General features: G+C 38.3%; 3 protein-coding genes across 3 annotated transcripts in view; all 3 read left to right on the plus strand.

Moving 5' to 3' along the window:
• Cbr-sur-2 overlaps nt 1–7,375 on the plus strand; it is a gene marked incomplete at both ends in the record, with an annotated part of 15,908 nt that extends 8,533 nt beyond the window's left edge. Inside the window, 8 exons of the mRNA XM_045241586.1 lie at nt 590–707; nt 761–1,128; nt 2,306–3,027; nt 3,082–3,196; nt 4,589–5,644; nt 6,283–6,735; nt 6,778–7,209; nt 7,268–7,375. Coding sequence (XP_045096867.1) covers nt 590–707; nt 761–1,128; nt 2,306–3,027; nt 3,082–3,196; nt 4,589–5,644; nt 6,283–6,735; nt 6,778–7,209; nt 7,268–7,375 — 3,372 coding nt within the window. The remainder of the gene's footprint in view (nt 1–589; nt 708–760; nt 1,129–2,305; nt 3,028–3,081; nt 3,197–4,588; nt 5,645–6,282; nt 6,736–6,777; nt 7,210–7,267) is intronic.
• Nucleotides 7,376–7,638: 263 nt separating this feature from the next.
• On the plus strand, nt 7,639–8,819 carry CBG19761 (the record flags this gene model as incomplete). The annotated part of the gene is given in 5 exon segments (XM_002640650.2): nt 7,639–7,691; nt 7,931–8,055; nt 8,141–8,256; nt 8,356–8,418; nt 8,424–8,819. Coding segments are annotated over 5 exon segments (753 nt in total).
• A 522-nt stretch (nt 8,820–9,341) lies between these two features.
• CBG19762 lies at nt 9,342–12,197 on the plus strand (the record flags this gene model as incomplete). The annotated part of the gene is made up of 7 exons (XM_045241588.1): nt 9,342–9,408; nt 9,459–9,590; nt 9,648–9,783; nt 10,336–10,471; nt 10,500–10,805; nt 10,853–11,259; nt 12,035–12,197. The coding sequence occupies 7 exons, from the start codon at nt 9,342–9,344 to the stop codon at nt 12,195–12,197; spliced, it is 1,347 nt and encodes a 448-aa protein (XP_045096866.1).
• Nucleotides 12,198–12,945: the final 748 nt, after the last annotated feature.

Genomic DNA, 12,945 nt, shown 5'->3' on the forward strand with positions numbered 1-12,945 from the left:
GTATGAAAAAACCTGACAAAAATCAGAGAAAATACTGAAAATCAATAAAAATTTGAATTTCGCGCGCTTTTACCGGCTGCTGGCCTAAAAAACTCACACCTGGCCGCTAGGCCACCGGTTTCCACTTTGACTTTTCGATGCCGTTTTTCTCAATGAAGGATTTTTTTTTCGAATTTTTTCTTTATTTTTATCGGGATCTACATGGAATTCTGCACAAAATAAAGCAATAAAATTTTTCACACCACCTTTAACTACGGCCCCCCCTGGCTTTCAAACTTTGAGCCAATTTATTTCAGTTCATGTGAATGATATTAAAAAGTGACCAACTGATAAAATATCGCTGATATTTCGTTTTCTGTAACAGATATCAAAATTTTGTCAACTAAAAAAATATTGCTGATATTATGATAAACAATTTGTAAGTTGACAACTTTTTGGTATCTTTCACAGGAACCGAGATAACTGAGCTTGTGCCCCTCATGAGAGGAAATACGGATTCTCCCTTTCGTAAAGTCTTAGAGATCACGCGGGAATTCAAACGTTTTAAAAAATCCAAACATTTCAGTACCCGGACAAAATGGCCGAAGCCAACAAAGCCCACAAACAAAACACCGACACAATCAAATCGCACATCAAAGTGATCCACGAGGCGGCGCTGAATTTCGATCCGAAGAATATGGGAATGTTGGCAGTGCTAGCGAATGCCTGTAAGTTTTTAAAAATGGCATTCAACTTTTTCAAATTCAAAAAATTATTCCAGTCAAAAGCGACACTCGTATTGGAGCTCAAATCGTACCGGCCATGTCGGAAGCACTGAACACACCACCAGATCCATCCCAACCCACATTCGATCTATCGTACCAAAGAAAAGCAGTGAATCAGTTTGATGCGTTTCCTAAGGAATTCCTAGATGCACTGACTTCTCGAGCTAAGCGATCGCTGCTGGGACAGATATTGAGTGTTTTCCGTAGTTTTGGAACTGATAAGCTTCCAAGTCCCGCTGCATTTGAGACATTGGCAAGGATATGTCAATCGGAAGATTATGAGATGGCTGTCAAGGATTTGGAGAGTCTAGCTAGTCGATCGTTGCACATTTCTACTCAGGAAAGAGCAGCGGATATTGCAACGGTGAGACTTCAAACTACAGTATCTCCTAAACTTTATTATAATACCGTAGAAACTCTAATAGAATGGCACCCCCATCTTTGAGCCAATTTATCTCAGTTAGTGTGAAAGATATCAAAAAGTGGTAAACTGATAAAATGTTTCTGATAATATGATAAACATTTTCTTGATTGACAACTTTCTGATATCTTTTACAGAAACCGAGATATATCAGCTCAACGTTAAGAAGTTGGCAGCCGGCGCGTAGCTCAGCGCCGCCTTTCTAACTTTTAATCAATTTATCTCAGTTCCTGTAAACGATATCAAAAAGTTGTCAACTGATAAAATGTTGCTGATATTATGATGAACATTTTATCAGTTGATAACTTGATTATATCTCCCACAGGAACCAAAATATGTGGGCTCAAAGTTGAAAGTTAGGTGTGGCGTTCTATTAGATTGCTTAGAGCTATGTGGTTTTTGGCTATGGACCTTCAAAAAGCCATTTTTGCCTGTTTTTTTGGGGATTTCAGAACTTTTGTAAATTCGAGAATTTCAGAGTTTTTTGAAATTTGGTTTTTTTGGAATTTATGGGAATTTGAAATTTTCGGAATTTTCGGAAGTTTTGGTATTTGGAGTTTTCGGGAACTTGAGTGTTTTGGGATTTTCGGAATTTCAGAATTTTTGAAGTTTCTCGGAGACTACAAACTATAAAGTCTGCTGAACATAGCCATTAAAATGAGCCACGTGGCTTTCTGGTCTAGTTCTCAAAATTGAAATTTTTACTGAGAACTACAAGAAAAGGCTTAGACTACAAACTACAATATTTCACAGTTTTCAAAAAACTTAAAATGTCCAAACCCTTTACTAAATAATTCTGAAGAAAATTTCGGAACTCGAACTACCGTAAAACCTGTAATAGAAGGGCACCCACACTGTCAAGTACGACCTCAATTACCTCAATTTCTATGAAAAATATCAAAAAGTGGTCAACTGAAAAAAATGTTGCTGACAATATGATAAACATTTTCTTAATTAACAACTTTTTAATATCTCTTACAAGAAACTAGATAAATTGACTCAAATTAAAAGTTAAGGTGCCGTTCTATTACAGGATTTAGGTATAATTTTTTGAGCCTCAAAAAATAGACTACAAACCATTTTTTTTTCTGATTTTGATCCAATTTACTGGTATCTTCAGAACAATCAAGCCAAGGATCAATGTCACTTCCTTTTCGATTTCCTCGCCTACCGTCTACCCCACGTGCATTCCTATGGAAAGTACACCTCAACCACTGGATCTCTCCTCCTTTATTTCACAGCATCTGTTGCTCCAAACACACCTCAAAACCATCAAGTCTATCGTCTTCTGGAGCAAGCACTTCTTCGTAGAATGTACTGGAGAACGTTCCATGAATCAGTCATCAATCACTCTCAACTATTCGGTTCTAGCTATAAGGAGAACTCGAATAATGTGATGCTACGTCATCTGAAGAATCCCAAGACGTTCTCGACACCAGTTGATCAGTGGCAATTTCCATTGAATCCTGAGATCTTCAAAATGACGATTTATGCATTTATGAGAGCTTTGAAGATTACTGGACAGGAAATCCCATTGGATGGAACTATGCACCCAATCCACGTGGCTGGCTACGGATGGCCTGAAAAGTCTACAACGTTCTTCCCAAAATGGGCTTTAGAAGAGATAAAGAAGACAGATGTCAAAAAATTGGCCCCAAATTATGCAGAGATTCTTTCGACGACTGATGAGGCATTCCGGATGAATACATTGCTCACTGGAGGTCAATATGTGATTAGATATGCTGATGATCCTAATCCCATCACTTATCACTGTATGCTGGCGGTCATTTTCAAGCAGTTATGTTCGAAACCTGAGCAGGATTTGACTTCCGAATATTATCAGTGAGTGATTTATCAGTGATTGTTCGAGGAATTCGAAAATTGGCATATTTGCAGGGTAATGGAGAAAAAGTCGCCAAAGGACATTGTTGTAATGGGCAACTATCTGGTGGATTTCATAATAGCTGATGTGAAGAATAATCAAGATTGTAATGAACAAACTTTCAAGACGGTGAGTCGAATTTTTATCTAAAGTAATGCGAAATTTTCAAAATTCTTATCATTCTTAAAATTCCTATCCGAGCCTTGGCGAGCCTTTCTATAGCTCCTTTTGAAATCAATTATTTTGAACCAACTAAAATGGATATGATACAACTCGACGAGTACTACAAAATGAAACCATCTGATGAACTGTATCTTGTCTATGAACAAAGTTATAAAGTAAAAACCGTCAGAGCGACGCGGCCTTAGGTTTTAGGCTTATAACTTCGTTCATACACAAGATACAGTTTGTCAATTAGTATTATTTTGTAGTACTAGTTAAGTTCTATCATATCAATTTTAGTTTGTCCAGAAATGTTTAGTCTGAAAGGAACTATGACACGATCCGCCAGTGCCCGTTTGTATACTTGCGAACCGCGCCTTTGCCGAACCTTCACTGGCCCTACCGTAGTTTCTTTTGGAGTCCATATTTTTGAATCAACTAAATTGGATATGATAGAACTCGACAAGTACTTCAAAATTATTTTATTTTGGCTATTTTACCTTGCTTATGGTCAAAGTTATTCCATTTAGTACAGGCCTGTGCGGCAACGAATTGCCGATTGCCGAAATTGCCGAAATTGTCGAATTTTTGTTGCCGATTTGCCGTTGCCGATTTCGGCAAAAAAAATTTCGGCAATTTCGGCGACTGAAATTTTTTTGAATTTCGAGATTTTCACAATTATTTCAATCAAAAAAAATAATTTCGAAGTTTGAAAAAACCTAATTTTGAACACCATTATCCCTCAAAGTGAATTGAAAAAGAAATGTGCCCCAATAATCACTAAAAATACTTGCATCGGTCCTAAAATGGGCTTCCAATTTGTGAGCATAGGAGAAAAATAGATATCATGAGTCATCTAAAAACTATCCAATCTGTCTAAAATCACTAGAGAACGTGTGTCGTGAGTTGCCTAACAAGTTGAGTACACTATTTTCAAAACTCACAATCAGAAAAAAATATTTTCAACCATTGGAATACCATCTATCTATTCAAGATAAGTAGTTAGCATAAAAAATGTGATCTTGAGTTGCCAATTTTTGTAATTGCTTTGTTAGGAAACGCATGACACACATTTTCTGTAGTTTTGAGCCTGATCGGAGCATTTTCTGTTGAGTTACGTATCGATTTTACTTTTAAAAAAAGACGCAAACTATTGTTGCCGAATTTGCCGAATTTTGTTTTCGGCAATTGCCGATTTGCCGAATTGCCGAAAAATTTTTGTTGCCGCACAGGCCTGATTTAGTATCATTTTGTAGTACTCTTTGAGTTTTATCATTCTTATTTTAGTTGGTACAGAAACATTGATTCTAAAAGAAATTATGGCAGGGTCAACAAATATCTTATCCCAAGATATTCCAGATCGCCAAAACCGCCGCATTGATGTGCTTCCATTTCAACATTCACCGAGCCGACCGTTTTCTTCTCTCACTTATAATGCATCCATCAACAGACGAGGACGCTCAGATTTGCATTCAAATCGCCAACGAGTTCCTGTTGACTCCAAAATTCCAAGAACGCATCAAATGGTTTTATGAGAATGACGTGCCAAGAAAAGAAAAAGATCCCTATGAGTACATTAAAGCGATTGTTAAGTACCATGACGCTTTCCCGGAGTTTGAAGCTTGCCAATTGGTTCCAAAAAATGATGACACTGGTACAAATGTTCATATGCCAACTTATTACGGTTGTCTTATCGAACGCCTCCTCCCGATTCTGGATCAATACGTCTACGTGGCTTTGGAGCAACAAGGATACAAGATGAGCAATGCTCTTCTCCAATTAGTCTCAATGTTCTATAGATACCATCCGATGCCTATCCATTTCATGTATTCTGTGTTATTCGTGTCCCATGGAAAAATGGCTGGGCCTGATGCCAAGTCATTCGTTTCTGCATTCGCATCTCAAATCGAAGAGTGTCATTTGACAGAGGAATTTGAGAAGTATAACCATCAAAAGTCGTCGTGTGAAGAGTTGATAATGGAGTTGTTGGATCGGATGGCTGCTAGTTTGGATTTCGTTTTGACTCCGCCCACTTTTGTAGCGAAGGATTGGAGGACAGCTGAGATGAGTCCTGGAGCACAGGCGTTGTATCTAGCTTGTATTGAGCTGATGGCCAGTCCCCATTCCCCAGAGAAACTAGTCAACGCCATGATCAACGTAATGCAAATGCGTCCACACCTTCGACCATTCAACGTCTTCAACCTCATTGCTCTTCTGTTGACTGCACTTCCATCTACCTATGCTGATGCTCTTCACGAGGAATTTATTGGAGTTTTCAAGAATGGAGAAACCGCGAATCTCAAGTTTGAGGAGATCGTTTTCGATAACTATGATTCCTCATTGCTGCTACATTTACCGAATCGAGCGAGATCGATCAATATGATTGCTCAGATCTATTGGACGCAGTGCAATATGGTATGTAGGCTAGGGGTTACCTATTTTGCTTCTTTTAGAACCAATATTTTTGGACCAGCTAAATCAGATATTATAGAATTTAGAAAGTACTACGAAACGATACTAATTGGAATACTGTATCTTGTGTATGAACAATGTTACAAGCCAAAAACCGTAAGACCTACGCGGTCCCAGGTTTTAGGCTTATAACTTTGTTCAAAGACAAGATACAGTTTATCAGATAGTCTCATTTTGTAGTACTTGTCGAGTTGTATCATATCCAATTTAGGTGGTTTAAAAATATCCATTCTAAAAGAAACTGTGACAGGGCCCGTTTTGTACTTGCGAACCGCGCCTTCGCCGACTCTTCGCGGGCCCTACCGTAGCTTCTTTCAGAACTAATATTTTTGAACCAACTAAATTGTATGTGATAGAACTAGAACATCACTACAAAATGATATTATTTAAAAATCTGTTTCTTGTTTATGGACAAAGTTACAAGCCAAAAACCGTCAGAGCTACGCGGTAAGAGGTTTTAGGCTTATAACTTTGTTCATAAACATGATACAGTTTAGCAAATAGTCTCATTTTGTAGTCCTCGTTGAGTTCTATCATATCCAATTAAGTTGGTTTACAAATATGTGGATGTTTTCTTTCAGGCTCTTCTCAACCCATTCGCTAATGATCAAGTTCCGAAACTTCTGGAACACGTCAAAACCGAAAAGGATCTCTGGTACACCCTTCGTCTCGTAATGCCCATCATCCGTCGTTTTTGGGATTCCTGGGACTTCGCAAAAACCATGAGGGCCCTCCGAGAGAGATTCGGTCCTCTTGTTATCATGAAGCTAATCATTGAAAAGCTAGGATCCATGGCTGAATCTGGAGTGGAGATAGTTCATGAAGCACCGTTCTGTGATCTATTCTACAATTGCAAATACGTTTTCGTTGGCGATTTCTTAAGGGAAACTGCGATCACGGAATTCGCGAAACTTCCAGAAGCAATGAGGGAACGGTTGAAGTATTACGTGTCACAGAATGAACCAGCACCTCCAGAAACACCGGAGAGGGAGAAGACGCCGGAGAGGAAAGATCAGCAGAAGGAGCAACAGGAAGTGATGCCGAATCTGGTGCCACAGGCTCACCCCCTACATCAGCAACAACATCAGCAACACCATCAGAATCCCCAACTTCACCACGAAGCTCAACATCATCCCCACCATCCTCACCAGCAGCCATCCATGCCACCACCTCAACTAATCCCCCAACATCATCTACAACATCATCAACAGCAACTTCATCACCAACAACAACAACAACAGCATCTATCCCAAATGATGCCCCCACCTCAACAACCTCTTCAACACCTCCCCCATCATCAAATGGATATGGCTCCGCCCACACCTGCTCCGATGCACCATCAGCAGCATCAGATGGCAATGCATCAGCAAATGTATCCGGGTCAAATGTTCCACCATCCCCAAGGTGGTCATATGGGTTACGGTATGCAGCATCACATGCAACAACCGCATCCACATCATCCGCAGATGCAAGGGCAGATGCCGTCACAAATGCAGCATATGGTAAGGGTATTTTTTTGAAAAAAAAATTATGAAAAAAATAAAATTGCTCATCCTTAAATTTCAGATGCACAACATGACGCCCCAGCAGCAACAACAGTACGCCTACATGATGCAACAACAGCAACACCACTATATGCAACAGCAACAACACCAACAACATCATCATATGTAAAATGTGCTAAAAATTAATTTATTTATTTTCCCAAATGGTGCTTGCGGACACACCAAGTCCGCAAACACGCTGGTGACAATTTTTCAAAATTCCGACAATTTTAACTCATCGAATCTCATATTTATGTTGAAAATACGTGTAAAATATAGAAATTTGACCTAGAAATTGTTGTTTTTGTCATTTTTATATCGTTTTTTGGGTTGTTTTCCGATAATTTACTGTTGAAAAATGCAAAAATAGATTTTTCAAGTTTTCCTGACAGAATGACGTCTACACGCAGTGCGAGGAAAGTCTCGGACCTTTATGATTGTGATTGGTAGGTGTCGATGCGCTCCATTGAAAATTTTCACCTTTTTTGAATTTTTGAGAAAAAAAATCAATTTCTTGCGGGTTTTTCTCCGGATTTTTCAAATATTTCTCTAACTAAAATGCGCTCCATTAAGAATTGTTCGAATTTTCCGGGTTTTTTCGAATCTTTAAACGTAAAATTCGTCTTTTTTCGCAATGGAGCGCACTTGCAAACAAAAAATCTCAAAAAAAAAATCGATTTTCCAGGTATTGGGGAGATTTGGACTGGAAATGGGCGGAACGACTGCTTTTGCTGTGTCCAGTTGGATATTTTTTGATAAGAGACAGTCGAAGTGAAACGCATCTTTTTACAGTTTCTTATCACGCTGAAGGTGAGCTGATGAATTCTGAAAATTGAAAAAAAAATTTTGAAAATTTTTTTGAAAATTTTGAAAATTCTATAAAAATTTTTTTCAGACAAAGTCTATCACTCTCGTCTATCTCTAGAAGATTCTCGACAAAATTTGGGTAGCCGTCGGCCCTATGTTTCAAGGGACTACCGTACTCTCGTCAAGATAATCGAGCGATCGTTGGAGGTGAGCTAACTCCACGTGGCACCGGAATTTTTCTTTTTTTTCGAAATCTAACTCAAAAAATAGACAATCGCTTTTTTTTGAAAATTTAACCCCAGAAAAGTCGATATTTTTAGCTTTTTCCAAAATTCGACCCCCAAAAAAATCGATAAATCAATTTTTGCTCTAAATTTCCGGAAGTTTTCCTGGCGAAACTTCAGAAAAATTTTTTTCGAATTTCTCGAAAACCCATTTTTGGATTTTTCAGTTTTTTTTTCAAAATTCGACCTAAAAAATCGATAATCAATTTCTTCCAGCAATCCCTACACGGTCACCAAATGCTTCATTTCCGACGCGGATTCGAAGCCGACGCCGCCCATGTTCATTTGACAAGCCCATTGACAAAACGAGAACTTCTTCCATCGCTACAATATTTGTGTCGATTCGCCTATCGCTCCGCCCCTCAAGCTCCGCCCATTCCGCAGGCCACGCCCCCTGCGATTTTGACATATTTGAATGATTCGAAATGGGTGATACCGGATTTATTGAAGTGTGAGGAGCAGTTGAAACGAAGATTTCGATGAAAAAAGTTTTTTTTGTTTGAATTTTGTGATTTTTTATTTCATTTTCATGTATATCGGGTACTTTAATAAATGTATTTGTGTTTCAACTTTTTTTACAAATTTTCTTAAATTTTCAGACTTTTTATCTAGTTTGGTCATATTTCTTGCATCTTGGGAAGTTTTAATTTATCAAAAAAATTAAAGATATTATTGTTGTCCGAAAAAATTGGAGTTGAGACGCAGACAGTTAATCGAAATATTTCTCTGCGTCTCCACCGACTATGCGCTATTTAGGCTTGTCGCTTCGAGGTGCCTACCGTATTCGGACTGCAAAAATACTCTCTCGCTCCATTTTTTTCGCACAACAATAATATTTTCCAAAAATTTCAAAAAAATTTAAATTTTTCTAATTTTCTGATGTTCAAAAAAACTCAAAAATTTAGAATTTCCAAAGAAAAAGTTGAAATTTTGAAAAATTCGAACTTCAAAATTTCAAATTCCCGCCAAATACCCTTTTTTTCAATTTTTAGAGCCCAAAAGTCCATGTCAACAATTTTCGCTCTGTCCTCTGGCACTTTGCCAAGCGCCATCGCCGTTTTTCGTGTTTCCGGTACGCTCCGCCCATTTTTTCCCTTTAAGACCCGCCCACTCTTTGTCCAGGGCCTCAAAGTCTTCCGATTCTTCGTCAACTGAGTCGCCGAAAAGTTTGGACGCCAAAAATGATGGAATTCACAAAATTGTACGATTCGCAGCGAAGAATTATCGACGAATCGATGGCTGTTTATTTTCCAGGTTGAAAGAAAAGCCACGTGGATTCGGAAAAAAATAAGCTCCGCCCACTTTTTTCAGGTCCCAAAACGTTTACCGGCGAGGACACTGCCGAATTTTTCCTGCATGGAAGTCAGGCGGTGGCCCAGAAGTTTGCCACGTGTCTTTCAGAAATCGAGAATGTTCGAGAAGCGAAACGAGGGGAGTTTACAAGACGGTAAGACTACAAATTACAAAAAAAGCGATAGCGAAAAATGTGTAGTTTGTAGTTTCGAAGCAGAAATTTTGCCAAAAAAAACGCGAAAAATCGATTATTTACTGAGGCTTAGCAAAAATTGTAGTTTGTAGTGTAAGCCTCAGTGAAACTTGGAATGATTTACTGCGGCCAAACACACTACAAACTACATAAGCTTCTAAGCCTCAGTAAAAATTTATTTGTCGGCAGTTAGTTTACTGAGGCTAAGACTACAAACCACAATTTTTGCTAAGCCTCAGTAAATAGTAGATTTTTCGCTTTTTTTCCTCTTTTCATTCGTTTCCGTCCGTTTTCAACGATTTTTAATCAAAATTAATGGTATTATTTAGTTTACTGAGGCTAAGACTACAAACTACACAACCTTCTCAGCCTCAGTTAAACTTCAAACCGTTCTAACTCGGCTCATTTTCAAGCGTTTTCTATGATTTTTGGCTCAAAATTTTTCCCATTTTTTAGAGTTTTCTCAAAGACTACAAACTACAAATTCCCCTCAGTGAACAAATTATTTTTCAGCGCATTTCACAACGGAAAAATGAGTATTTCGGAGGTTCGCGGCTTGGACCGCCTGATTAGGTCTCGAACGGAAAAAGAGAGACGGGCGGCGTTCGGACAAATGCGTGGCGGTACACGGGCGGTTGAAATACGGTGGGTATCAGCAAGTGCGCTCTGTTGAATAGCTCGAAAATTTTGAAAATTTCAGCAAAAAACTGGTCGAAATTCTGTCGAAACTTTTCGTAATCATTGATTTCGGTGAGCACGTCGCGCTGGAACTATCAGCTGCTCAGAAGGATGTCGCTGAAATTTTGGCTGAAATTAATCGATTAATCTTGGCATGGGAGGGGGCGGAGCGTGCGCAACGTGGATTGGAAATTGTGTTATATGGGCGGCCGAATTCCGGAAAATCCAGTATTCTGAACCAGTTGGCACATGATGACGTGGCAATTGTTAGCGAGATTCCCGGAACGACGAGGGATAGTTTAGTGGTAATTTTTGAATGTGTTTTTTTTTCAAAGTTTCAAATTTCCGCCAGACCACAATCCAAATCAACGGAATCCGTTGCCGGCTAACCGACACCGCCGGCATCCGTCCTCACACCAATGACGTCATCGAAGCAGAAGGAATTCGAAGAGCTCAACGACGTCTAGAATCTGCCGACGTCATCTGCTTCGTCGTGGATCCAGAATCCAGAAGTGATGACGTGGCAAATATCCTGGAGGATGTGAAGAAGTTGAAAAATCCAGAATCCAAAGTGTTAATTGTGAAGAACAAGGCGGATTTGAAGCTACCGTATCCCGAGGTGTCTTCTTCAGGAATCCACGTGGTTTCTTCGCATGCCACGTCATCAGAAGGATGTCAGAAGTTGAGAGAGACGTTGGGAAGCCTGGTAGATCAATTGTGTCCTGAGACTAATTTTTTATTGGATGCCGAATTGTTAAGGTAAATTAGGCTCCGCCTACTTTTTCAAAAGTCGATTTTTTAATTTTTCGAAAACTCAAAATTTTCAAAAATATAAGGCTCCGCCCACTTTTTAGATTTTGAAAAAGTAAAATTTTTCGAAAATTCAATTTTTCGAGCTTCATTAATTTTCTCTTCTATAGAATTCAATAAGTAGGCTCCGCCCACTTTTTGAAGCTCAAAATTTGTTTTTTCAAAAATTCGAAAATTTTAAATTTTCGGAAAAAAAAGCTTTTTTCAATATCTCTAAAGCATCTTTAAGTTTTGGCTCCGCCCACTTTTTTTGAAATTCTTGAGAATGGAATTTTTCGAGCTTCAGAAACTATCCTTTTTAGAACTGTCTAATTAGGCTCCGCCCTTTTTTTAAACTCAAAATTTGTTTTTTCAAAAATTCGATATTTTTCAATTTTCTGAAAAAATAAGCTTTTTTCGATAATTCAAAAAATGTTGAAATTTGAGGCTCCGCCCATTTTTCAGAAATTTTTTAAGTTTAAAAAATTATTGAAAAGCCCAACCCCCTTCTAGCCGCAAGAAATCTCTAATTTTCTAGATTTTCCGTAAAATATGATTCTCATATTTTCGTCTTGTCTTCTTCCCTAATTAAGAAATCCGATACATTTTTCTCTCCTGCCCCGTTTCTTCAATTTGAACCCATTTCTTAAATTTTCTCTCTCTCTCTCGCTCTCTCTCTCTCTCTCCCCTTGTTAGTAGTTTTATTCATTTCCCCTCCCATCGAAAACTTCTTCTCATTTTGCAGAAAATGCTCCGATGAGTTGACATGCTCAATGTTGTGTCAAGACGCCGCCATCATGTGCCAACACATTGAAAAAGGACTCGAGCACATTGCAGAGCTCACCCAAGGAACCGTTACTGAATCCGTTCTAGACGGCATTTTTAGCCAATTTTGTATTGGAAAATAATAATTTTAGTTGTTAAAATTCTGTTTGAGTTTAATAAAAATTTCAGTTGTTGTTTTTGTTCTCTTATAACAAAAAGTTCAGAAATTCGCTCGAAAATGAGCCAGAAACGACGGAAATTCGTCGGCAAATCTCTTTTGAGCGAAACGTGTAGAAAATTCCATAAAATTCGATGAAGAATAAACCTAAAATAGCTGTAACGACGTCCAAATGCGCGCCAGCTGTTTAGCAAGTTTTTTCCACAAAATATCGTTTCAATTGAGTATTAAGACTTATAAAAAGGCAAAAACTTGTCAAAAGACCTAAAAATTTGGGGAATTACTCGAAAATTTGATGAAAATCGGTCCAAAGTCACAAAAAACAGTCGAAAGCGATAAACGCACCGAAGGCATCTCAACAAAAAAGAATAAAGATGTGTTTTTCATATTATTTTTCAGAGCGAATTTTGCGATTGATTGTGATAAATAGCGAAAAAAAAACGAAAAATTAAGTTTGGTGAAAATTTAAGTTTTACAAAAATCTGAAAAAAGTTAAAGGGGGACTCCGACCAGAAATTTTTATTGCATTAAAATGTGTTAAAATTTATTTGTTTTTCAAATATTATTGCAAAAAAATTCAAAGAAAATCCGAAATCCCCGAACAACGGCGTTGAAAAGGAAGAAAATTCAAAAAAAAAGTGCCTCCGGGGGACGAGGATTTTCAGTGAGAAACCTAGGCCACGGCACCTGACAGCCTTTTTTTCAAGTCGCCG

The sequence above is a fragment of the Caenorhabditis briggsae genome (assembly GCF_000004555.2).
Source record: "Caenorhabditis briggsae complete genome, chrI, whole genome shotgun sequence".
Classification (NCBI taxonomy): Eukaryota; Metazoa; Nematoda; class Chromadorea; order Rhabditida; family Rhabditidae; genus Caenorhabditis; species Caenorhabditis briggsae.